Here is a 27,776-nt window from a genome sequence, read left to right as displayed (position 1 = left end):
TCCCCCTTGAGTCCGGTTCCTCTCAAGGTTTCTTGATACCAATTTAAGGCAGTTTTTCCTTGCCACTGCTGCCTGAGTCACCTCAGACTTGCTCATAGGGGGATAAATACATACAGATTGTGAACTATTTATATCTAATAATAACCTAGAATTTTTTATTCTGTTTTTTATTCTGAATTGAAATTGAAGTTCTGAAGTAAATCAGAAGATCCTGACATGGTGATGAAGCTCCTGAGATGAACATCAGCTAAGTGGCTCAGGGATGAAGTTTAAGATGATCTGAAATCCATGATGAGATCAGAGCAGACCATCTGAGAGAGGAAAGGAGAGGAGAAGGTGGTGAAAAAAAACATCTTTATACCATGTAAAAAATGCCAAAGTACATCTCTAAAGAAAATAAATAAATAAATGGTGCCACCTTGTGTTGGTCATTAACTCTGTGGTTGTGTGTCGACTGTTGTGTACGTCACACTGTTTCCATTCTGTAGAGAGATTCAGATTCAGATGAACAGTTTTTTTCTGCTTATTGTCTAAACTTTGACATTAACTGCACTGTTCTGTTTACTGAATTCTGTTCACTTACTTTTATTAGAATATTTCACACTTTTCTGGTCACATTTCTAATGTAATCCCCTTAAACACTTGGCTTATTATTGTGGCTTCATATTAGATTAATAACTGATAATAAATCCTATAAATAAATAATATTAGTGTAAGAGTCAGAACACTTCAGACTGAGTGTGTGACGGTGACTGAAAAAAAAACAGGACAATGTTTTTACTTTAATGTAAATGTCCAGTTTTCTCTTTGTTCCTAACACATAGAACCTGGAAACTAGTGAATAAATAATACTGATGTAAGTCATGACCTCAACACGAGTGTATTATGGGACTGAAACAGGTTTGTTTGTGTTTGAACCTCGTCTCAGTCATTTATAGAAATATTCCACGGAGCCCCTTCCCTCCATCTGTCTGAACTTTCACCTGCACATCAAGATCATTCTCTGTGCTCAAACAAACTGCTCCATGAAAAGGAAATAAAAAAAATAACAGAAAATAAAGTACCACAGGAAAAAAAAAAAACACTTCTGATCTTGTCTAATGTACCTTTAAAACATTTTATTTATTTATTTATTTTTATTTGAATGTTTTCGTACCTGTTTAGTGGAGTCGGTGGCACGTCTGTGACCTGATGATAGTTGATGATAAATATTTTAAAAAGTATAATTAAACAAATTTACACGTTAAACACAATTACCACAAATATTCTCTCTGATTCTTGCAGACATTAAACCTACAATTTTAACCAGTTTTACCGTTCACACAGCTGTAGTACACAGATACACAGATGATGATGATGATGATGATGATGATGACGACGATCCCAACATATAAAATAATCCAGTTGTTCCCTCCAGGCTGTTGTGAGTCTGAATCCTCAGATGAAGAATCTCTCTCATTAACACTGTCCTCTAAAACACACATTAAACCACACAGATTTTCCTCAGCACTGTACTGATATCTCTATCAAACATCAGACTACATTTACTGATATTGTTCAGTGTTTTTCAGCCATACATGCAGATGATGTCATCACTGATCCTTAAATAATCAGTGTTGTGCTGCTATAATAATATGAAGTGTTTTATTAAAGTTTATCCAGGAGCAATAAGAGATGTTTTGAACTGGAGCTCACACCAGATGAAGAAAAGCCCTGTACTTTAGACCCCCCCCCCCCCTCCCCTCATGTCATTAAAATCTAACCAGGTTCCTTTTTCCATCCTAATGTACTGCTTTTTCCATGAAACCCTGTTCAGAGTGAAAGGATCACAAACACTGGGTCACTTTCATTTATTCTACATTTATAATGTTTTAACCAACTAGAAATGGAAAGTGAAGATATTTTATCGGTCAGATCAGAGTTATTGGTTAAGAACCATTTCAGTACTTTATCAGATCACAAGGCTCTTAGATGAGGATTGAGTGTTGATTATTGAGAGGACGTGACTGAGTGTGTGCTGAAACAGTAGTGAGATACAGGACAGGAGGTGTGTGTTCTCCTCACTCAGTCTAACACAGCCATGAAAAGCTTTACAATGATCTGTGGGGACATTAAACTGTGTAGTTCTCTCTCAACCAGGACTGAAACACTGACATCTACAGGAAACATGCTGCTCAAGTCACTCAGTAACTTTCCAGACATTTTAAACTTTGTGGACTGATATGTGTCGTACTCAGTATCGTCTGAGATTAATCCACTTACCAACTGACAGTTTAACCTTCTGGACCAAGACAGATTCCTGTGTGTCTTTAATCATGGAGCTGCTGTAGATTCCTGTATCACTAACACTGATGTTCTTCATCACCAGGGAACAGTTTCCTTTAAGCAGCTCGTTCTCAGGAACATTCACACGACCCTCATATCCTTCACACTGATATGAATCTTTCCCCTTTCGCTTAAACACAGTCTCAGAATCGATAAACCACTTAACGTAAGGAGTTTTGATGGACAGATGACTCCAATCACACGGCAGGACAACTGTGGAACCCACTGGAGCTGATATCTGAAGAGCTTCAGAGACACAGAAAAACCTTTTAGGAAATGATCTGATGTTAGGAACTTTATATTTTTATTTATTTTATAGAAACTGATTGTTTTTGTTGTCCTGTGAGCTTCATATCTGATCACTTGTTCTTGTCCACATGAAAGTAAAAGTTTTTTTAATTGTTGCTGCAGGATCTCAGTCCTGATGAACATCTCTAATCTCACCCAGATGACCTCTGAACCTTTCTGACAAACTTTCTACAAATAAAATATTGTCTGTGTCTTATTTATGTCTGTATTTGTGTATTTTTCTAACACGTCACCTGTTAACTCTAAATAATGTATTGATTCCTCTCTAATAGATGTTGTTATTGTTCCTTATGTCCAGCTCTGTTATCTGGGACACCGTGACTTCTATAATTAGTCAATATTTTACACTGAACACTTTACTCACCATAGACTGAGAGTGTAATACTGTTAATTTGTTTCGCTTCCACATGGTTATTAATGTCCACATGTTCCATTGTAAAGGAATTGTAGGTTTGGTCATCAGTAAATCTGACGTTCCTCAACACCAGGGAACAGTTTCCTTTATGCAGCTCGTCCACAGGAACATCCACACGTCCTTCATATCCTTCACCTGAACTATAATTTTTAATGCTTCTCTCAAACACAAAGTCATTATTGATCTTCCACTTAATAACTGATGTTGGTTTGAACTCTTCAGTCAGGTTACACGGCAGGATGACTGTGGAACCCACTTCAGCTGATACAGTAACCAGAGATTCTGCACTGTCTGTGGGAGAAACATTACAATCTACAGGATTTGTAACATTTGACAAAACATTGTTGTGATATTTGCTTCAATAGAAGGACACTTCTGTCTTGTTGGTGTTGTAGAACCTGGTCACTCACCCACACAGGCACAGACCCATAAGATGATGATATAAAGGAGGGACATGATGTCTGGAAGACTCTTGTGTTGGCAGATTTTCTGAAACAAACGAACAGAGACGTTATAAATAAAAGTGTCAGAACAGCTGACTGATTTCACACACAGCTCTTAATAAAACTGCTGAGGGAGAAAATTAAAGACTCAGATTTACCTCAGAGACAGAAGAACATTTCCTGTGATTCAGTGTGAATTAGATCAAGTTTATAAGCTGCTTTTGTCCCCCGACTTTAACAGTGAATCTTTTACGTTCTCTCTCATTATTTTATTAAAGACTGTTAGTCACAAACTACATAATAAACAGCACAGTATATTTCTCTATCTTTTCTCTCTTTAAAAGTTATAATAGTATAAATCTGTTCTTATATTTTAGAACTGCGGTTAATTCATATGTTCTTTCCGGAAACACTGTCAAAGTATCAGCGCGTTAATTTTAGTGCGCTGCTTTTACAGACTAGACGGTAAAATCTCCAGAAGAGTAAATGGAGCGAGCGTCATACAAAACAATAGGCAAGTGGGGTTTAAGGCAGTGTGTTGATTTGTCCACAAGATGTCGCCATAACGGTTTGATGTACCGTAGTGTTGAGACTTTTCTTCATGTTAACAGTGCTATAGGTGAACCATGTTAAAATAAAATATCTTTGTTATCACACTAAAGTTCAGTTTATTGAGATATTTTGTGTTTTAAACTGTTAAATACCTAAATGCAGAGTAATATTGAGAGTTAAAAGAGAGAGAGAGAGAGATTATGACTGCTGGTGTTTATTGTAAGTGTTTGTTGCCTTTTTGGACCCCTTTATCATGTGTAATGTTGCTCCCATATAAAACAGTTCAGCACAAGTCCAGACATTTTTAGGGACATGATCGAGGACAATGTCCCGTCCAGAGACAAGCTGTTTTGTGCAAACCGAAAATACCCTCTCTGCATCAGCATTAGAATGTGGAAGCAATAAAACCAGTCATAAAATGTCAGTCATCATGTGATAATTAAAATATGACTAGGCCTCGACCAGTGGTTCTCAAACTTTTTCGATGTGCGGGCCACCCTTGTATACTCCCATAGATCATAATGTCTATCTAGTTAGTGTGATATATATTTAAGTAGCCTAGTAGTTGTATCAACATCTGCAAGCAATCAATACCTGACTGTCAAGTCAAATAAATTCTGTACAATTCAAATACATTTTGACAATATTTATTGTCCCATAACATAGAACTGAACATGTGTATGATTGTAGATATGTATAAAGTTCTCTCATTAAATAAATAAAAGTAGGGCTACATATCAATAGAAGAGAAAATAAATAAAATGTGAAAATTGTGTCTGTTTAAATAAAGTGCTTAACTTTCCCTTGTAAAGAAGTTGTTGTCTGTGAGAGAAGTGAGCTCTAGCTTGGCTTGGCAGGATGTTAATCCTGGGCTTGACTGGAGTCAGGGCCGTTCTCATACACATGTGGAGCTGCTCATTAATGAGTCTGGAACGATATTTAGTTTGGATTATGTTCATTGTAGAGAAAGCTGCCTCACAGTTGTATGTAGAGCCAAACATGGTCAGGATAGGGCTACTGTCCTCAGACCTGGGAAAGCTGTCTCAGGGACGCTGTCTTCAGATTTGAGTGGAAATGTTTGTTCAAAACCTTTATGTTTTGTCTCATAATGGCGTTTCACATTGTCACTTTTAATAAGTGCCACAGTTTCTGTACATATGACACACTGATTTAGTGGGAAGTGTGAACAGAGTTCAGTCTCCGTCTCACTCGTCTGTTTCTCTCCCTTTCTCCATCTCACTCGTCTGTTTCTCTCCCTTTTTTCTACATGTATCGCTATCTTTCTTCCATGTGTAACTTTAATTCTCTCTCATCTGTCTTGCACTGTTGAGACGTAAGGAATGCCCAGACTTGATTGGCTGAGTGGTATCACGTGAGATGGCTTAACTCGCATGCAACTGACCTGTGCGTTTCCACTACCGTAAAGATTGCAAAAACTGCGCCGGGTTATTTCGCCAGGCGTGGGTAAATCTTTCACATTTGTATAGCTTAATTTACTGGACTCTAGTAAATTACTGCTAATTTAATAATTAAACAATCAATATTTAATTATATAGTCAGATCACATACACTCATTTATAATCACTTGAATTTTAAGCAGTATTTTTTTTTACAGTATTTAAGAAGTATTTAAACTATCCAAATTATGAATTACCAAATTAAACCAGGCAAACTTAAATCAAATTCAAATAAATCAAATTTATGTAAATAATTAACAATCCCTAATTGTTAAACAAAATATAAACATACAAAACACTTGAATGAATTGAAAATACGCTACTCAAACCAAAAGCGCACTCTACATTGCGTCATTTACTACAACATTCATTCACTCTGGTAGCAGTTACTACTACAACTACAACTACTACAACTACTACTACAACTACTACTACTACAACTACTACTACTACTACAGCACAGCGCGCATGAAAATGCACAGCGTTCTTTAGCCAGCAAAACTTCAGCTTACCGGCTGTCACTTCAGAGTTCTTTTTTGAGTCCCTGCTCCCGCACAGTGTTTGATATCAAGCTCTGATCCTCATTTTCCGTTAAGTTAGCGCTGCTCTTTGCCGTGGCGTCAATTCCCAGTGCATAAAAATAAAAGCGCAAAAAAAAAAAACAAAAAAAAAAACACGCGCTTCCTTATCCAGCCGAGGCGCACGCAACAGATTGCGGATTTGTTTCACCCGGTTCTGAGGGAAGGCGGGTGCGGTTTGCCGCATCAGATATCTACACTAGATGTCGCCTTGGGGTCCTAAAAATGCGTCAAACCCGCCGCCATCTTTGTACGGTGCTCCTTTACCTCAAATGCATGGACGATGCCGGACTTCTGTGCTGCGTTTGGTTGTTAAAACGAAAGAAATCTAAAACCCAGACAGAAGGGATTACATTACACACGTGAGAACGTGTTTTATGGTATCGAATGTTAGGAAATTATATTTCTTGTTCCTTTGGTTTGTTTCAGTCCTTGGTTACGACCGCAGCTAATCCATGTTAGTTACCCATTAGTTTGTGACAGTTAGGGAAACAGACAATGTTTGTAGGTTCTGAAGCTCTTAATAAGGACATTAAAAATTGACCCATGCTTTTTTGCTTAAAGGTGAAGTGACTTTATGTATGTTCTGTAAGATTTCCTTATCTGTCTAACATATTATTAGATTGTCCTGGACTTACTTCACTTAAGGACAGATTTAATGATATTATGCCTGAAAAGGTTTTGGATTTTTTTATTGTATGTTAATTAAAATAAAAAATTGTATAATATCACTTGCTGTTTATATTTGTTTTGTTTTTAATGCATTTATATGATATTTGTATTTTGTAATTGGATTTTGCCATGCATTTGATTGCTGACATGGTATTAAATAAAATAATCAGAATCTGAATCTGTTTGTAGATTCCCAAGTGGTAAACAGAGACGTCAGTCATGGACAAGTTGCAGGGAAACTAAACACTTGTTTTAAAATGGTTAACTCAGCTGACAGTCCTGGAAGGATGTCACAGTTAGGTTGGCAGTGTAACACACAAGTTCAGCCTCAAAGGTTTTTTTGGTTTATGTGAATTTATTATATACTTATTTAATGTGGCAAAAGTATTGCGAGAAAGGAACAAATAAGATTGAATGGTCTTTGCCACCTCAACTATCTAACGTTCACATTATGTTCCTCTTGAATTTGTGATTTGCTTCCACCTGCAGATTGCTTTGTGTATCATATAATAAACCAATACAATTGAAATGTTTAAATGAACATGTATAGTCACACCATTGTAGCAGTGTAGCATGCAGTAGGCTATAAGGTAAGTAGTGATTGTTGATATAAAGTTTACTCAAGTGGAAGAACGTAAGTAATAAACTTACACCTATAAGCACAATGCATTATATTGTGAAAAAGTAGATTATCTTAATATCAAAACCTTAAATTTACTCTGGACTTAATGATAAATACATGTCTGACCTTTGGAACGAACAAAAAAAAACACCTAGTAATCGCATTCATTACGATTTATGCTGATTTTATGTCTTTGCCTACATTGACGCTAATGCATTAAAAGGAAGGGGTCCCCCGTACCAAGATGGCGGCTCAATTGACGCATTCGTTCCAATGTACTGCCGTATACAAGGCGACATCTAGTATATACATCTATGGATCCGTGCATGTGCGAAATGACGTCACTTCCTGTCATTATCTAGCAACTGATTTATTCATAAATTAATTTGTTCCCTCCCAGTGAGTGAGTGAGTGAGGGAGTGAGTGAGGGAACAAATTAATTTAGGAATAAATCAGTTGAATAAATCAGTTTTGTCCTGTGTTTTTGTAAATGCAAACACACACATCTGTATTTCCCAAATTATGTGTAACATGTAAAATATAGTTTAATTTTGTGTCACATATTAAGCTTATAATTTCATATATTATTTTAGTGATTGCTTAGGCCCACAATACCATAAAAACAAGTTAGAGTAAGCAAACTTGCACACAAAACAGACATTAAACGAGCAATATTATTAATTGTTGAAAGGCAGACAAATAAGAGTTGCAAATAAAGTGCTATGACAACGGCAAGGATAGCGTTAATATCCGAAACTGTTCATGGTTCATGGTTATAACTGTCCTCCAGTAGGTGTCGCTGTGAGCGTCTCGGTCCCGTTCCTCCACACATTGACAGAAACAGAAGAAGACGTGCTGCAGTTTTTCTGATTGATGATCTGAGCTCTCCGACTCTACTAATCATCTTTACAGTAAAATATTTCTGACAGGGTTTTTACCTCCACAGTTCCATCTGATCCGTTGTGGTGTATTTCAGGTGCTTAACTGTGTTCTGCTGGAAAGATCAAGGTAAGTTCAACTCGGCTAACAGTGGCTGTGTCCTAAATGCCTTTCTACTTCCTATGTTAGTGCACTACAGGGGAGATAATAGTGTGTTTACACACTCTGTAGTGCACATAGAGAGATAATAGTGTGTTTACACACTCTGTAGTGCACATAGAGAGATAATAGTGTGTTTATACACTCTGTAGTGCACATAGAGAGATAATAGTGTGTTTATACACTCTGTAGTGCACTATAGGGGAGATAATAGTGTGTTTACACACTCTGTAGTGCACATAGAGATAATAGTGTGTTTACACACACTGTAGTGCACATAGGGAGATAATAGTGTGTTTACACACTCTGTAGTGCACATAGAGAGATAATAGTGTGTTTACACACTCTGTAGTGCACATAGAGATAATAGTCTGTTTACACACACTGTAGTGCACATAGAGAGATAATAGTGTGTTTACACACTCTGTAGTGCACATAGAGAGATAATAGTGTGTTTACACACTCTGTAGTGCACATAGAGAGATAATAGTGTGTTTACACACTCTGTAGTGTACATAGAGAGACAATAGTGTGTTTACACACTCTGTAGTGCGCATAGAGAGATAATAGTGCGTTTACACACTCTGTAGTGCACTACAGGGGAGATAATAGTGTGTTTACACACTCTGTGCTGCACATAGAGAGATAATAGTGTGTTTACACACTCTGTAGTGCACATAGAGAGATAATAGTGTGTTTACACACTCTGTAGTGCACATAGAGAGATAATAGTGTGTTTACACACTCTGTGGTGCACATAGAGAGATAATAGTGTGTTTACACACTCTGTGGTGCACATAGAGAGATAATAGTGTGTTTACACACTCTGTGGTGCACATAGAGAGATAATAGTGTGTTTACACACTCTGTGGTGCACATAGAGAGATAATAGTGTGTTTACACACTCTGTAGTGCACATAGAGAGATAATAGTGTGTTTACACACTCTGTAGTGCACATAGAGAGATAATAGTGTGTTTACACACTCTGTAGTGCGCATAGAGAGATAATAGTGCGTTTACACACTCTGTAGTGCACTACAGGGGAGATAATAGTGTGTTTACACACTCTGTAGTGCACATAGAGAGATAATAGTGTGTTTATACACTCTGTAGTGCACATAGAGAGATAATAGTGTGTTTACACACTCTGTGCTGCACATAGAGAGATAATAGTGTGTTTACACACTCTGTAGTGCACATAGAGAGATAATAGTGTGTTTACACACTCTGTGGTGCACATAGAGAGATAATAGTGTGTTTACACACTCTGTAGTGCACATAGATAATAGTGGTGTTTACACACTCTATAGTGCACATAGAGAGATAATAGTGTGTTTACACACTCTATGGTGCACATAGAGAGATAATAGTGTGTTTACACACTCTGTAGTGCACATAGAGAGATAATAGTGTGTTTACACACTCTGTAGTGCGCATAGAGAGATAATAGTGTGTTTACACACTCTGTAGTGCACTACAGGGGAGATAATAGTGTGTTTACACACTCTGTAGTGCACATAGAGAGATAAGTGTGTTTATACACTCTGTAGTGCACATAGAGAGATAATAGTGTGTTTACACACTCTGTAGTGTACATAGAGAGATAATAGTGTGTTTACACACTCTGTGCTGCACATAGAGAGATAATAGTGTGTTTACACACTCTGTAGTGCACATAGAGAGATAATAGTGTGTTTACACACTCTGTGGTGCACATAGAGAGAGAATAGTGTGTTTACACACTCTATGGTGCACATAGAGAGATAATAGTGTGTTTACACACTCTGTAGTGCACATAGATAATAGTGGTGTTTACACACTCTATAGTGCACATAGAGAGATAATAGTGTGTTTACACACTCTGTAGTGCACATAGAGAGATAATAGTGTGTTTACACACTATATAGTGCACATAGAGAGATAATAGTGGTGTTTACACACTCTATAGTGCACATAGAGAGATAATAGTGGTGTTTACACACACTGTAGTGCACATAGAGAGATAATAGTGTGTTTACACACTAGTGCACATAGAGAGATAATAGTGTGTTTACACACTCTGTAGTGCACATAGAGAGATAATAGTGTGTTTACACACTCTGTAGTGCACATAGAGAGATAATAGTGTGTTTACACACTCTGTAGTGCACATAGAGAGATAATAGTGTGTTTACACACTCTGTAGTGCACATAGAGAGATAATAGTGTGTTTACACACTCTGTAGTGCACATAGAGAGATAATAGTGTGTTTATACACTCTGTAGTGTACATAGAGAGACAATAGTGTGTTTATACACTCTGTAGTGCACATAGAGAGATAATAGTGTGTTTACACACTCTGTAGTGTACATAGAGAGATAATAGTGTGTTTACACACACTGTAGTGCACATAGAGAGATAATAGTGTGTTTACACACTCTGTAGTGCACATAGAGAGATAATAGTGTGTTTACACACTCTGTAGTGCACATAGAGAGATAATAGTGTGTTTACACACTCTGTAGTGCACATAGAGAGATAATAGTGTGTTTACACACTCTGTAGTGCACATAGAGAGATAATAGTGTGTTTATACACTCTGTAGTGCACATAGAGAGACAATAGTGTGTTTATACACTCTGTAGTGCACATAGAGAGATAATAGTGTGTTTACACACTCTGTAGTGTACATAGAGAGACAATAGTGTGTTTATACACTCTGTAGTGCACATAGAGAGATAATAGTGTGTTTACACACTCTGTAGTGCACATAGAGAGATAATAGTGTGTTTACACACTCTGTAGTGCACATAGAGAGATAATAGTGTGTTTACACACTCTGTAGTGCACATAGAGAGACAATAGTGTGTTTACACACTCTGTAGTGCACATAGAGAGATAATAGTGTGTTTATACACTCTGTAGTGCACATAGAGAGATAATAGTGTGTTTACACACTCTGTAGTGCACATAGAGAGATAAGTGTGTTTATACACTCTGTAGTGCACATAGAGAGATAATAGTGTGTTTACACACTCTGTAGTGCACATAGAGAGATAATAGTGTGTTTACACACTCTGTAGTGCACATAGAGAGACAATAGTGTGTTTACACACTCTGTAGTGCACATAGAGAGACAATAGTGTGTTTACACACTCTGTAGTGCACATAGAGAGATAATAGTGTGTTTACACACTCTGTAGTGCACATAGAGAGATAATAGTGTGTTTACACACTCTGTAGTGCACATAGAGAGATAATAGTGTGTTTACACACTCTGTAGTGCACATAGAGAGACAATAGTGTGTTTACACACTCTGTAGTGCACATAGAGAGATAATAGTGTGTTTATACACTCTGTAGTGCACATAGAGAGATAATAGTGTGTTTACACACTCTGTAGTGCACATAGAGAGATAATAGTGTGTTTATACACTCTGTAGTGCACATAGAGAGATAATAGTGTGTTTACACACTCTGTAGTGCACATAGAGAGATAATAGTGTGTTTACACACTCTGTAGTGCACATAGAGAGATAATAGTGTGTTTATACACTCTGTAGTGCACATAGAGAGATAATAGTATGTTTACACACTCTGTAGTGTACATAGAGAGATAATAGTGTGTTTACACACTCTGTAGTGCACTACAGGGGAGATAATAGTGTGTTTACACACTCTGTAGTGCACGTAGAGACATAATAGTGTGTTTACACACTCTGTAGTGCACATAGAGAGATAATAGTGTGTTTACACACTCTGTAGTGCACATAGAGACATAATAGTGTGTTTACACACTCTGTAGTGCACGTAGAGACATAATAGTGTGTTTACACACTCTGTAGTGCACATAGAGAGATAATAGTGTGTTTACACACTCTGTAGTGTACATAGAGAGATTATAGTGTATTTACACACTCTGTAGTGCACATAGAGAGATAATAGTGTGTTTACACACTCTGTAGTGCACATAGAGAGATAATAGTGTGTTTACACACTCTGTAGTGCACGTAGAGAGATAATAGTGTGTTTACACACTCTGTAGTGCACGTAGAGAGATAATAGTGTGTTTACACACTCTGTAGTGCACGTAGAGAGATAATAGTGTGTTTACACACTCTATAGTGCACGTAGAGACATAATAGTGTGTTTACACACTCTATAGTGCACATAGAGACATAATAGTGTGTTTACACACTCTGTAGTGCACATAGAGACATAATAGTGTGTTTACACACTCTATAGTGCACATAGAGACATAATAGTGTGTTTACACACTCTGTAGTGCACATAGAGAGATAATAGTGTGTTTACACACTAGTGCACATAGAGAGATAATAGTGTGTTTACACACTCTGTAGTGCACATAGAGAGATAATAGTGTGTTTACACACTCTGTAGTGCACATAGAGAGATAATAGTGTGTTTACACACTCTGTAGTGCACATAGAGAGATAATAGTGTGTTTACACACTCTGTAGTGCACATAGAGAGATAATAGTTTACAGATACGACAGTTTACAGATACGAGATTTACAGGTTTACAGATTACGACAGTTTACAGATACGAGATTTAGAGATAAGCACATAGTTTACACACTCTATAGTGCACATAGAGACATAATAGTGTGTTTACACACTCTGTAGTGCACATAGAGGGGTAATAGTGTGTTTACACACTCTGTAGTGCACTACAGTGGAGATAATAGTGTGTTTACACACTCTGTAGTGTACATAGAGAGATAATAGTGTGTTTACACACTCTGTAGTGCACATAGAGAGATAATAGTGGTGTTTACACACTCTATAGTGCACATAGAGAGATAATAGTGGTGTTTACACACACTGTTGTGACCTTTATATACAATCAGATATTGGTTCTTGATTAGTTATTGGTTCAGATATGTCTTTCTGCACCAGACAATGAAGTTACCAAACTGATGTGTGTAATTCTCCTTTTGTCCCTCTTTCAGATTCCCCTGAATGGCAGTGTTAAAGTTAGAGTGTAGTGTGAACAGGACAGAAGAGAGCCCAGTCCACTGAGATGCACCACTGCTACTCACCATCATTTCAGAGACATATTTTAACCTGAAAAAAAAAATGTGGTCTGCCAGTGAGGTAGTCTGGAATTCAGGATATCAGGTAGGCATCCACTTCTGCATCATCAGCTGGTGGGTTATGGAATAAAAACACTGTCAATAATAATCGTACGTAATTCAAAGCATTGTGTGTAAATTTTAATTTAGTTGTGCGTAATTTAAAACTATTGTACGTAATTATGTTTTTTGTGGAGTCAGATCCCAAAACCTACGGCCACGACAGTTTACAGATACGAGATTTTGTGTGTTTGTTCAAATACAACTCCAAAATGTACGACTATGACAGTTTACACACACAACGCTTGTTTTCACAACACCTCTTTTTTACACACGAAAACGGTCTGCGAAACAACTGTCAAAAATACGTCATCACGTTCACAGGCATTACTATCCGAGGGAAGATGAATCGATTCCACGAAGTGCGCATGCACCCTGCCCTCTTTTAAACCACTCATAGAAACCACTGGTGCCGAAATGGCAGGTTAGTTATCACTAATAACAGAGAGAATTTTGTGCTAACACTTTAAAATAATGGTCTGTTGGTAACGAGTGACTATGCAGGAAGTAATAGGTAGTAATGCATTAACACTGAGCTTAATACTACTAACTAATATGGAAGCAAGATGAACTAAGCAGTATAAGTAATCGCATAGGGAATCGAACCCCGACCCTGGAGCTGTGAGGCGAACGTGCTGACCACTAAGCCACCAATATGTTTTCAAAGAATTAATCTTGAATGTCCTTTAATATCACCCATATCATAGTCTTTAACCAGCTGTGATTTCTTAATATAATGAGTTTTGTTTTTCCACAGAAATTGGAAAATGATCGAATTAGCTTTCTTAACATTAACTGTAGAAACACACAGGGAGTGGCATGGAGAGATTATTTTGGAAATAGCTCAAAGATTTCCTTATATCTATTAACTGGTTAGAAAAGTTAACATCTTCTCTTCTAATAGCATTTTTAGAAAAAACTATTCCTAAATATTTCACTTCGTCTTTAACCTAAATTGAAGAGGTGATGGAGTCAGTTGATGAGTGAATGGGAAGTAGCTCACATTTTTTAATATTAAGGGTAAATTAAAATTAGTCAATTTGCAGACGACACAGCAATCCTTTTAAAGACTAAATTCATGGTTGATGTTGCCCTAAATTCAGTCTCGATTTTCCCTAAAGCTTCAGGATTTCTTGTCAAATATTGAGATCCCATGCAAATGGGGGTTATGATTTATGAGTAATATAAGTGATTGAGTGGCTAGAATAAACAGTTTGGGAGAAATCAGGCATCCCTGCCTAATACCGCGGGGTACTTTAAACCTAGGAGTTATACTAGGATTCAGGGATACAGAACTATATGTCAGTATAAAACATCTTAGCACAAATTTCTCTCTGTTATTAGTGATAACTAACCTGCCATTTTGGCACCAGTGGTTTCTATGAGTGGTTTAAAAGAGGGCGGGGCGCATGCGCGCTTCGTGGAATCGATTCATCTTCCCTCGGATAGTAATGCCTGAGAACGTGATGACGTATTTTTGACAGTTGTTTCGCAGACCGTTTTCGTGTGTAAAAAAGAGGTGTTGTGAAAACAAGCGTTGTGTGTGTAAACTGTCATAGTCGTACATTTTGGAGTCGTATTTGAACAAACACACAAAATCTCGTATCTGTAAACTGTCGTGGCCGTAGGTTTTGGGATCTGACTCCACAAAAAACATAATTACGTACAATAGTTTTAAATTACGCACAACTAAATTAAAATTTACACACAATGCTTTGAATTACATACGATTATTATTGACAGTTTTTATTCCATAGTGGGTGGGGTGGAATTAAAGCTGATGGAAAAGTCAATACACATGATTCTCACGTATTCTCATTCTAGCTTATCCGAGTGAGAGTAGGCACAGTGGAGCATGTAGATGATTGTGTCTTCTGCTCCAACCAGCTCATGGTAAGCACATTGCAAGGTGTTCATTTGATGACAGTCTTGGGGTCTCAGAATAACTTTATAACATGAAGACGTCAAATCCGCTGTTCAAGTCATTCAGTTTACTAGGTTAAGTTTTCTCGGGGACCAGTACAACATTTACATTTACTGTGCAATTGAGGGTTAAGGGCCTTGCTCAGGGGCCCAGCAGTGGCAGCCTGGTAGACCTGGGAATCAAACTCACAACCTTCTGATTGTTAGTCCAGCACTTTAACCAATAGGCTAGCACATCCCAACAACACACAATTTTTCCATCGTACTGAAACCAGTCTCATGCACTGATGTATGCATATACATACACACGTCATGTGTCCGTTGGTATTTGAACACCACTTTCGGTATTTTTTCCTCTGTACACCACCACAATGGATTTGAATGAAAATCTAGAAGTGAAAATTTAAAAAAAAAATTTATAGAACGTAAAACATGTTTGAGTTAATAGTTGTTTTCCACTTTCTGATCTAGATATGACTTGTCCTGTCTTCTCCTGCTTTCATCTTTCCTGCACATCATAAATTGTTCTGCAAGAACATCAAGAGATTCCACCAGGATGAAGTCAGTCGAGATTAAACACGAGACTCTGGAGCCCACTGAGAGCTCTACTAGACAGCAAAGCTCATCTTTCCAAACGAACATCTCTCACAGACGAATGGCAAAAGAAGCTGTCCTCTGCTCACAGTGTGGAAAGAGTTTCACTCATATGAGTAGTCTCAAAGAACACCAGCGCATGCACACCGGAGAGAAGCCGTATACGTGCTCGCATTGTGGGAAGAGTTTCAGTCAGAGGAGTACGCTCATAAAACACCATCGGATTCACACAGGAGAGAAACCATATCAGTGCTTGCAGTGTGGTACGAGTTTCAGTCAGAAGAGTCATCTAAAAAAACACCAGCGCATTCACACAGGAGAGAAGATCTATCAATGTTCTCAATGTGAGAAGAGTTTTTATGAAAGCGGTAATCTGAAAAAACACCAGCAGATTCACACTGGAGAGAAACCATATCACTGTTTACAGTGTGGGAAGAATTTCACTCGCCTGAGTAATCTCCAGCGACACCAGCGCATCCACAAGGGAGAAAAACCCTATCTATGTTCACAGTGCGGGAAGAGTTTTATCGAGAAGAGTAAGCTGATTAAACACCAGCGCATTCACACTGGAGAGAAACCGTATCAGTGTTTAACCTGTAGGAAAAGTTTTACAGAAAGGCGCACTCTCCAACAGCACCTGCTCATTCACACAGGAGATAAACCGTATCAGTGCTCGCAGTGTGGGAAGAGTTTTAGAGAAAAGACTGCTCTCCGAGTCCACCAGCACATCCACACGGGGCAGAAGCCCTATTACTGTCCTCAGTGTGGGAAGGGTTTTACTACACATCGAAGTTTCCAGCAACATGAACGCATCCACACGGGAGAGAAGCCGTATCAGTGCTTACTGTGTGGGAAGAGTTTTAATAACCAGAGTAATCTCCGAGAACACAAGCGCATTCACACGGGAGAGAAGCCGTATCAGTGCTCGCAGTGTGGGAAGGGTTTTATTAGACGCAGTAATCTGCAGCGACACAAACACATTCCCACAGCCCAGATCGACGACATGCTGCAGTTCTCATCAGAAAGTGTCGAAATCAACTAGGTCCATTTTAAATTCTTATTTTGGGTTAAATTTCTGAACCAGCTGGAAAATATCATATATTTATTGTTATAAGGGACAGTGAGGTTTTTCATCACTGTGAAACTATAGACTGAAAGTTAACGGTCTAAAAGAACAATCCAAATTCCTTAAATGAACAAGCAGATCTTAGTATTTTGTTATTAATATCAAAGCAGGATATATTAAGAATGGATATATAGAACATTTATACTGAGACATGATCAATATTCTATATTAAATAGTTGAAACAGAATGGCCAAATTGTTTTATATTCATTTTATTAAATTATGTTGACGTTTGTGGGGGTTACGGTGGCTTAGTGGTTAGCACGTTCGCCTCACACCTCCAGGGTCGGGGGTTCGATTCCCGCCTCCGCCTTGTGTGTGTGGAGTTTGCATGTTCTCCCCGTGCCTCGGGGGTTTCCTCCGGGTACTCCGGTTTCCTCCCCCGGTCCAAAGACATGCATGGTAGGTTGATTGGCATCTCTGGAAAATTGTCCGTAGTGTGTGTGTGTGAGTGAATGAGAGTGTGTGTGTGCCCTGTGATGGGTTGGCACTCCGTCCAGGGTGTATCCTGCCTCGATGCCCGATGACACCTGAGATCCCCGTGACCTGAGGTAGTTCGGATAAACGGTAGGAAAATGAATGAATGATTGGAATGAATGTTGATATTTGTGAATATTAGAAGAGAGAGGTAAAAAGGTTCTTCTGCCATGCCAATAATAATAAAGAAATTAAACAATTATCTGAACACTGTAATAGATTTAATAAAAATACAGGGATGTCTGGGATTTTGCCCAAAGGTCTAATAAACTTAATTTTTTTTTTTTTAAGCTCAGTTAGGGCCTTACAAAGACATTTATACACAGATTCGACACCATTTAGCTAATTAGCTGGTAAACCATATTGCAGTCAAATTATTTTTCCTGTACTTTCTTGCAAACCAAAAACATTTTTAATAAATCATATTTTTTCAGGTATTGGGTATTTTTGACGTAGTGAATCGTAGATCAATCAGAACAAATGTGTGACATCAAATCAGTATAAGGTTTATGAGAAGAAATGGACATGTAAGGTTTGGGAGTGAATAAGCAGACTGCTGGCTGAATGGATTAGGAAGGTATGAAGATGTACAGTTCTAAGAGTTTCTGGCATCAAATCAATATTAATATAAGAGAAGATATACATGTATTTGTCCCACAATGGGGAAATTTCTCTGTTACAGCACCCAAAGAAAAGTTAGGTGTGTTGTGTGTAGGCTGTGAGCTGATAGCAGTGCAGAGAGAGCTGGGGCTGAAGCAGCTTGCTGTGGGTTCCTCAGCATCCACATTACCTTTGTATGTGTTGGATGCCGAGTATACTGAAATGCTCTGGCCTCTGACTAGCTGGGGTTACTGAACCTACAAGGACAGTTGTGTATTCTGATCCATTTTCTGTAGAAAGATTCTAACCATGCACTGTAATAAGAAACAAATGATCATTACGGCCTTTTCCAAGCAAGCAAATATAATGAAGAATCATTAGTGGAGTTATTTCATTAGGCAAAAACATGTTCTTGCTGCTGGTATTTCATTATTGAAACAAAATTCAACAATAGCGTTTAGGTTGTATATTCTCATGTATAAAGAGACATTTTTTTAGAATATTGATCATGTGGATCTGTCTGAACAGGTGACACTTTTTTGCTCACTGGTTCATGGTTATAACTGTCCTCCAGTAGGTGTCGCTGTGAGCGTCTCGGTCCCGTTCCTCCACACATGGACAGAAACAGAAGAAGACGTGCTGCAGTTTTTCTGATTGATGATCTGAGCTCTCCGACTCTACTAATCATCTTTACAGTAAAATATTTCTGACAGGGTTTTACCTCCACAGTTCCATCTGATCCGTTGTGGTGTATTTCAGGTGCTTAACTGTGTTCTGCTGGAAAGATCAAGGTAAGTTCAACTCGGCTAACAGTGGCTGTGTCCTAAATGCCTTTCTACTTCCTATGTTAGTGCACTATAGGGGAGATAATAGTGTGTTTACACACTCTGTAGTGCACATAGAGATAATAGTGTGTTTACACACTCTGTAGTGCACATAGAGAGATAATAGTGTGTTTACACACTCTGTAGTGTACATAGAGAGATAATAGTGTGTTTACACACTCTGTAGTGCACATAGAGAGATAATAGTGTGTTTATACACTCTGTAGTGCACTACAGGGGAGATAATAGTGTGTTTACACACTCTGTAGTGCACATAGAGAGATAATAGTGTGTTTACACACTCTGTAGTGTACATAGAGAGATAATAGTGTGTTTACACACTCTGTAGTGTACATAGAGAGATAATAGTGTGTTTACACACTCTGTAGTGTACATAGAGAGATAAGTGTGTTTACACACTCTGTAGTGCACATAGAGAGATAATAGTGTGTTTACACACTCTGTAGTGCACATAGAGAGATAAGTGTGTTTACACACTCTGTAGTGCACATAGAGAGATAATAGTGTGTTTACACACTCTGTAGTGTACATAGAGAGATAATAGTGTGTTTACACACTCTGTAGTGCACATAGAGAGATAATAGTGTGTTTACACACTCTGTAGTGTACATAGAGAGATAATAGTGTGTTTACACACTCTGTAGTGCACATAGAGAGATAATAGTGTGTTTACACACTCTGTAGTGCACATACAGAGATAATAGTGTGTTTACACACTCTGTAGTGCACATAGAGAGATAATAGTGTGTTTACACACTCTGTAGTGCACATAGAGAGATAATAGTGTGTTTACACACTCTGTATTGCACATAGAGAGATAATTGCATGGTTACACACTCTATCCCATCTCTATGACTAGCCTATGTGCACCATGTCAGTATTTTGTTCTTAAAAGGTGTGGTCATAAACTATTAAAGGTTCACGAGACCGTTCAGTGCTTTATAAGTCAGAAATAGTATTTATAATCAATGAGGATAAGATAGAAGTGATGTGTTCATATCTTCTGGTTCTAGTTAGGACTAACTGGATCTTGTTTCTGCTCCTACTGGAACATCCAGACAGTAAAGTATTACAATAATCCTACCCAGAGGTAACAAATACATGGACTAGTGTTTCTGCATCATGTAATGACATCATATCTATTATCTTAGTAATGTTACTGAGATGAATGAAGGCAACCCTTGTGGTATTATTTATGTGAGAGACCGCTATCAATAATCACACCAAGGTTTTTTACTGCTGATGTAATAGAAAGACCATCCAGAGTTACTCTGTAATCAGGGAATTTGTGAGATGAATCCTTTTGAAGGTGAATAAAGCATTGTATTTCATCTGTATGGTTAGAAATGAAATTGCCTGGCTTTAAATAAACAGTCTGAATTTTTTTGTTTAATATTTTCAATTTCATCATAGAAAAATCATTTCTTTTACCTACTCAGGGTGATATTATTCCTAGATAACTTTTCTATAGTCTTAATTAATCCAGTTTACTCGATTCATTAATTATTCAAATATTCCTTCGTTTATATAATTATTATGTATATATTCAGTTAGGGTAGAGATGTATGCTGACGGATGGATGAATAAATATCAGAAATAATAAAAGGATGTGATTGTCAGTGGGCAGCCAGTAGATCGGATGGCACACAGGCTTTGAATTGGTCCAGCAGGTCCATGCATGTGTTGGCCGAGGCAAAAGTATTACCACAAGCTGTTTCTACAGCAGGTCCAGGCAATACCACACACTATTTTTACATATTCTTATTTCCATGTAAATAGACTGTCTTAATAATATCAATAATAATACTACTACTAATAATAATAATAATAATAAAGTTTGTGGGTTACGCAGAAATGAACCTTTATTTAATTAGACGAACATTTGGCTAAAGAATGAAATCCCCAAGCCACATTGCGAATGAATATCACGAGTAACATTCGCTGTAACAAAACTTTGAGATGTCATGCCAGTTCCCAAGTGCACAAGTGAGGTTCCAGCCCCATAACTGTTTTCCAGGAAAACAGTTATGGGGCTCTTTCATTCAGATTATACATTTAAACAGTGTGGTGGATTTTGTGACATCTTTGCTTTTTACCCCCCTGATCCAGGCATGAGTTTTGTCCTGTTGCAAGTGTTCTCCTGCTGTCTTGCATATGTACACTAAGATTGCCTCCACAAGAATATCAGGAGATCCATCTGAGATGAAATCGGTTGAAATTAAACGTGAGGATGTGGAACCCACAGAGATCTCCAGTTCTCATGAAAGCTCAACTAATATATCCCACATGCACACCTCTCGCAAACCAGTGAAAAAAGAAATTCACCACTGTTCAGCATGTGGGAAGAGTTTTCGTAAAAAGAGTCATCTCAAACAACACCAGCGCATTCACTCGGGAGAAAAGCCGTATCAGTGCTCTCAGTGCAAGAAGAGGTTTATCGAAAGTGGCGTTCTCATAAAACACCAGAGAATTCACACAGGAGAAAAGCCATATCGCTGCTCAGAGTGTGGGAAAAGTTTCACACGTCGTAGTACACTCCATAAACACCAGCTCATTCACACAGGAGACAAACCGTATCACTGCCTACAGTGTGGAAAGAGCTTTAATCGAGAGGACAGTCTTCAGTTACACCGACGCATTCACAGTGGAGAGAAGCCGTATTACTGCCCGCAGTGTGGGAAGAGTTTTACTTGCCAGAGTCATCTCCGGAAACACCAACGCATTCATACGGGAGATAAACCGTATCAGTGTTCTCACTGTGAGAAGAGCTTCATCGAGAGCGGTAATCTCATTAAACACCAGAGAATTCACACGGGAGAGAAACCGTATCACTGCCTAGAGTGTGGAAAGAGCTTTAATCGGGAGGAAAGTCTCCGTTTACACCACCGAGTTCACACTGGTGAAAAGCCGTATTACTGCTCACAGTGTGGGAAGAGTTTTACACAAAGGAGTTCTCTCCATAAACATCAGCGTATTCACACAGGAGATAAACCGTTTCTTTGCCTAGAGTGTGGAAAAAGCTTTAGTCGAGAGGACAGTCTTCAGTTACACCAACGCATTCACAGTGGAGAGAAGCCGTATTACTGCTCGCAGTGTGGGAAGAGTTTTACTTGCCAGAGTCATCTCCTAAAACACCAACGCATTCATACGGGAGAGAAGCCGTATCAGTGTTCTCACTGTGAGAAGAGCTTCATCGAGAGCGGTAATCTCATTAAACACCAGAGAATTCACACGGGAGAGAAACCGTATCAGTGCTCAGACTGCGGGAAGAGTTTTACACAGAGAGGAAATCTCCAGCAACACCAACGCATTCATACTGGAGAGAAGCCGTTTTACTGCTCACAGTGTGGCCAGAGTTTTAGTACAAACAGAAGTTTTCAGCGACACAAGCACAGCGATGTACCTGAGAATGATGACAAGCTGCAGTTCCTCTGAGAAAGTGGGATTTTTAGTATTTGATATCATAATCGTATCAACATTCGTCCTTCTATCATGTAAATATAATCCCTCTCCTTGGCACCTGGTGAAAGGTTCGTCACGTTATCCGGCTTGTTAGAACATTGTGGTCAGGAATGATTCAGTTCCTCTGGAAGAGATGTGGCCAAGGGCCCAGAGCCCAGTCTACTGAGCCACCTCTGCCATGTTTATAACCTCTGCACTCAGCGCCCATGATATTGAGTTCGATTTGACTGTTTTGTCTCCACTGTACTCTGAGGAAGATCGGCAGGTCTGATGGAGTCACCAGGTGGCAAAATACATCAATGCACAAGCTGTTTATGTAATAATCTAACTGTATATACAGTACATCTGCATCAGTAAGCATGAACACACGTACTTGTATTATAGAGTTTTGTCTACTCATAATATGCTGTGAAGAAAATGTGAAAATTGTGTGTATGGCAACATTTTAACTTATTACTTTTAATAAATGAAATATAATCAAAATAAAGTGTTCCTAAACTGAAGGGGACTAAGTACTGTCTAAACTCTGTGTGTTTACAGACAGCTTTATCACTATATTCACAACTGTAACTAACTCCAACTGTCACCACAGTATATTGGCATCTACAGGTCTACCAGCTCCAGTTAGACTCTGCGATACTAAAGAGATGTCAACTCCATGTGGTCTTTTACATCACTACAACATTTATCATACTGTATATATATAATCACACCCCCAGTGTCACCCAGATGAGGATGAGGTTATATAATCACACCCCCCAGTGTCACCCAGATGAGGATGAGGTTATATAATCACATCCCCAGTGTCACCCAGATGAGGATGAGGTTATATAATCACATCCCCCAGTGTCACCCAGATGAGGATGAGGTTATATAATCACACCCCCAGTGTCACCCAGATGAGGATGAGGTTATATAATCACACCCCCAGTGTCACCCAGATGAGGATGAGGTTATATAATCACACCCCCAGTGTCACCCAGATGAGGATGAGGTTATATAATCACACCCCCAGTGTCACCCAGATGAGGATGAGGTTCCCCTTTGAGTCTGGTTCCTCTCAAGGTTCCTTCCTTTACCATCTAAGGGAGTTTTTCCTGCCCACAGTCACCTGAGTCACCTCAGACTTGTTCATTGGGGATAAATACATACACATTTATATATATATATATATATTAAACCTATTATTATTCTTTATAATAACCTTTTGTTCTATGTTTATGTTCTATAAAGCTGCTTTGAGACGATGTCACTTGTAAAAAGTGTTATACAAATAAATTTGAATTGAACTGGAATATATTGGAATTGAAATTAAACAGTATTATAAATAAAAACAATAATATTGTGTAGACTTTCAGCTGGACAGATAAGACAAATATCAACATGTACCTGAATGATGTAACTGCTCTTGAGCCAAAACACCTCTTATGCTGTCTGGGACTATATTAGCAAAGCAACCTTATGTCCTTATGGTGATCCTCCAGTAGGTGTTGCTGTGAGGTTCTCGGTCCCGTTCCTCCACACATTGACAGAAACAGAAGAAGACGTGCTGCTGATCATCGTAACATTCAGATATTTCTGACAGGGTTTTACAGTTCTCTGCAAGAACACCACAGTTCCGTCTGATCCGTTGTGGTGTATTTCAGGTGGTTATCTGTGTTCTGCTGGAAAGGTCAAGGTAAGTTCATTTAGAGTTCATCTTTCCTTTTCTTCTGCTCTTCTTTTACACGTCAGTCAGCATGTAGATCATACAGAGACTCAGTATAACCTGCTGTTTCTCCTGCTCTCTCAATCGATGGTGTTTTTCTTGGTCGGAATTGTCAATACAGTGTGTTTCAGATCTCCAGGTGTTTATCCTACGAGCATGACTGAGGCCAAATGTTAGTGGGGTTCAGTGGTTTCCCTCAACCTTATGTTCTGTGATATATTAGATGGATTTGGACTAATATACTGTACAGCTCTGGTACTGAAGCTTGGGCATTTGTGTTAATGTTCTGGATGAATGAACAACTTTGTCATGTCTGAACACCTTTATGGTGTTTCTAAAGTGTGTGCAGTTAACTCTGATGTTATCATATATTATCCAGGTGCTTTTTCAGACAAGCAGACAGCTACCTCACCTGGAGGTCATAAGTGCTCATATACAGTACAGTATCTGACAGAAGTGAGTACACCGCTCACATTTATGTAAATATCTTTCCATGTGATAACACTAAAGACATGACACTGTGCTCCAATGTAAAGTAGTGAGTGTTCAGCTTGTATAACAGTGTACATTTGCTGTCACCTCAAAATAACTCAAAACACAGCCATTAATGTCTAAACCATTGGACACAAACCTGAGTACATCTCTGAGTGAAAATGTCCAAATTGGGAACAATGTGTCTATATTTTTTTGTGGCCACCATTATTTTCCAGCGCTGCCTTAACCCTCTTGGGCATGGAGTTGACCAGAGCATCACAGGTTGCCATTTGAGTCCTCTTCCACTACTCCATGATGACATCACAGAGCTGGTGGATGTTAGAGACCTTGCGCTCCTCCACCTTCCCTTTAAGGATGCCCGACAGATGCTCAATAGGGTTTAGGTCTGTAGACATGCTTGGCCAGTCCATCACATATACTCTCTGCTTCTTCAGCAAGGCAGTGGTCATCTTGGAGGTGTGTTTGGGGTCGTTATCATGTTGGAATACTGCCCTGTGGCCCAGTCTCTAAAGGGAGGGTACAGTATCATGGTCTGCTTCACTGTGTCACAGAGTTGTCATTCATTGTTCCCTCAGTGAACTGTAGCTCCCCAGTGGTGCCGGCGGCACTCATGCAGCCCCAGACCGTGACACTCCCACCACCATGCTGGACTGTAGGCAAGACACACTTGTCTTTCTACTCCTCACCTGGTTGCCACCACACGCTTGACATCATCTGAACCAAATAAGTTTATCTTGGTCTCATCAGACCACAGGACATGGTTCCAGTAATCCATGTCCTTAGTCTGCTTGTCTTCAGCAAACCGTTTGCAGACTTTCTTGTGCATCATCTTTAGAAGAGGCTTTGTTCTGGAATGGCAGCCACGCAGACCAATTTGATGCATGGAGAGAAAATGGCTAATTGGGCCCAATTTGGACATTTTCACTTAGGGGTGTACTTACTTTTGTATCCAGCGGTTTAGACATTAATGGCTGTGTGTTGAGTTATTTTGAGGGGAAACCAAATGTACACTGTTATACAAGCTGAACACTCACTACTTTACACTGGAGCACAGAGTCATTTCTTCAGTGTTGTCACATGAAAAGATATAATAAAATATTTACAAAAATGTGAGGGGTGTACTTACTTTTGTCAGATACTGTATATTCTCAAGGTTCCTCTGTAGGAGTTTTCTGGGTTGTGGTCAGCATTCATATACCTGATGATTTTACTCACAAGTGAAAGTAAATTTAATCCACTTGACATTTGAAGGTAAATATTACTGGGTTTATGACACCTTTTACCCTGTTTGGTGAAAATTCCTTCCTAAAAAAATTCAGTTTTCAGACAGAAAAGTGGTATATAAATAAATGACTGTGGTTTATTTGGTAGAAAATTTAAAACTTTTATCTTTTCTCTGATCTAGATGTGAGTGCTGTCTGGTCTTCCCTTGCTGTCTTCTTTCATACACATCTTAAATATACCTCTGCAAGAGATCCAACTAGGATGAAGTCAGACAAGTGTGAGAATCCGGAATCCACACAGAGCTCCAGCAGTCACAAAAAAACATCTGGATCTTTTCACACCAACAACTCTGAGTGCACAAAGAAAATTCACCACTGTTCACAGTGTGGGAAGAGTTTTAGTCAAAAGAGTACGCTCCAACAACACCGGCGGATTCACACAGGAGAGAATCCTTATCGGTGCTCGCTGTGTAGGAAGACTTTTTCTAGCCAGAGTAGTCTCCAGCGACACCAACACATTCACTCAGGAGAGAAGCCGCATCAGTGTTCACAGTGTGGGAAGAGTTTTATCGAGAGCGGTGATCTCATGAAACACCAGCGTGTTCACACCGGAGAGAGGCCGTATGGCTGCTCACAATGTGGGAAATGTTTTACACAAAAGAGTAACCTCCAGAAACACCTGCGCACCCACACAGGTGAAAAACCCTATCGTTGCTCGGTGTGTGAGAAGGGATTCACTCAAGGAACTGATCTCAGAGTCCACCAACGCATTCACACAGGGGAGAAGCCGTATCACTGCTCACAGTGTGGTAACCATTTTATTAGCCAGAGTTGTTTACTGCACCACCAGCGCATTCACACAGGAGAGAAGCCGTATCAGTGCTCGCAGTGCGAGAAGAGGTTCAGTGAGAGACGTAATCTCATGCAACACCTGCAGATTCATAAAGGAGAGAAACCTTATCAGTGTTCACACTGCGGGATGCGTTTTAATAGACAGAATAATCTCCAGCAACACATGCGGATTCACACGGGTGAGAAGCCTTACCGGTGTTTAGAGTGTGGGAAGAGTTTTACCCGAGAGGACGCTCTGCAAGAACACCAACACATTCACACTGGACAGAAGCCCTATTACTGTACAGCATGTGGGAAGAGTTTTACTAGACACAGTAGTCTCCAGCAACACCAGCGCATTCACACTGGTGAGAAACCCTATCACTGCCCACAGTGCGAAAAGACTTTTACTACACACACAAACTTTAAGCGACACAAGCACAATAACATGGCTCTAAATGACACCATCATGCAGGTCTTACCAGAAAGTGTGGGAATGGACTAGGTCTATTGTAAATGTTTATTATGGACTCAATTTGCTCTTTAAAAAGTTTTTACTTTCTGTGTGTTGGGTTGTGTGTGTGTGTGCGTGTGTGTGTGTGTGTGTGTGTGTATATATATATATATATATATATATATATATATATATATATATATATATAAAAACACACACACACACACACACACGCACACACGCACACACACACACGCACACACACAGTATATATGCAGTTAGGTCCATATATATTTGGACACAGGCACAATTTGCATACTTTTGGCTATGTATGTCACAGAATAAAATGAAAATGAAAACAAATGCATCTTGTTTTTTGTTTTTTGTTTTTTTTTAAGAGCAGACGTTCAGTTTAATTCAAGGGGTTGAACAAAAATATCAAGTAAAAGTTTCAGGAACTGCAACCATTTTTATGCACAGTCCCCCCAATT

General features: G+C 38.9%; 2 protein-coding genes across 8 annotated transcripts in view; one reads left to right on the top strand and one right to left on the bottom strand.

Annotated features, from left to right (window-relative positions):
• Positions 1-64: 64 nt before the first annotated feature.
• On the bottom strand, positions 65-6,228 carry LOC113662745. 2 transcript variants are annotated; one of them, XM_047814049.1, is made up of 9 exons: positions 6,014-6,228; positions 3,460-3,538; positions 2,999-3,340; positions 2,263-2,571; positions 1,877-1,879; positions 1,316-1,471; positions 1,157-1,188; positions 419-482; positions 65-311 (listed from the first exon to the last, which is right to left on the bottom strand). In XM_047814049.1, exons 2-8 carry the CDS (start codon positions 3,503-3,505, stop codon positions 432-434), a joined length of 939 nt encoding a protein of 312 aa, XP_047670005.1. In that variant the 5' UTR covers positions 3,506-3,538; positions 6,014-6,228; the 3' UTR covers positions 65-311; positions 419-431. The 2 variants fall into 2 exon arrangements, with proteins under 2 accessions (XP_047670005.1, XP_047670006.1); XM_047814050.1 differs by lacking the exon at positions 1,877-1,879.
• A 1,998-nt stretch (positions 6,229-8,226) lies between these two features.
• The window catches only part of LOC113662740 (zinc finger protein 501-like), a 42,454-nt gene continuing 22,904 nt past the window's right edge, over positions 8,227-27,776 (top strand). Inside the window, exons 1-6 of one of the 6 annotated variants that reach the window (XM_047814026.1) lie at positions 8,227-8,381; positions 13,366-13,534; positions 15,373-15,441; positions 15,943-16,997; positions 21,448-22,443; positions 26,372-27,377. In XM_047814026.1, coding sequence (XP_047669982.1) covers positions 16,028-16,997; positions 21,448-22,443; positions 26,372-27,336 — 2,931 coding nt within the window. In that variant the 5' untranslated portion in view covers positions 8,227-8,381; positions 13,366-13,534; positions 15,373-15,441; positions 15,943-16,027 and the 3' untranslated portion in view covers positions 27,337-27,377. Of the gene's footprint in view, positions 8,382-13,365; positions 13,535-15,372; positions 15,442-15,942; positions 17,379-18,833; positions 19,059-20,125; positions 20,203-21,221; positions 23,087-24,044; positions 24,253-25,826; positions 26,029-26,182 lie in introns of those variants that run through there. The other 5 variants (XM_047814023.1, XM_047814022.1, XM_047814021.1 and 2 more) reach the window with 5 other exon arrangements.

This window comes from Tachysurus fulvidraco, chromosome 5 (genome assembly GCF_022655615.1).
Source record: "Tachysurus fulvidraco isolate hzauxx_2018 chromosome 5, HZAU_PFXX_2.0, whole genome shotgun sequence".
Lineage (NCBI taxonomy): Eukaryota > Metazoa > Chordata > Actinopteri > Siluriformes > Bagridae > Tachysurus > Tachysurus fulvidraco.
The sequence above is the reverse complement of the archived record's forward strand: the minus strand, read 5'-3'. Positions and strand labels throughout refer to the sequence as shown.

Coding starts and splice junctions, on each gene's coding strand:
- LOC113662745 (XM_047814049.1), bottom strand. CDS start 3,505: ATGTCCCTCCTTTATATCATCATCTTATGGGTCTGTGCCTGTGTGG. Junction 2,572..2,998: donor TATTACACTCTCAGTCTATG/GTGAGTAAAGTG, acceptor GTGTCTCTGAAG/CTCTTCAGATATCAGCTCCA. Junction 483..1,156: donor CCACCGACTCCACTAAACAG/GTACGAAAACAT, acceptor ATCTCTCTACAG/AATGGAAACAGTGTGACGTA.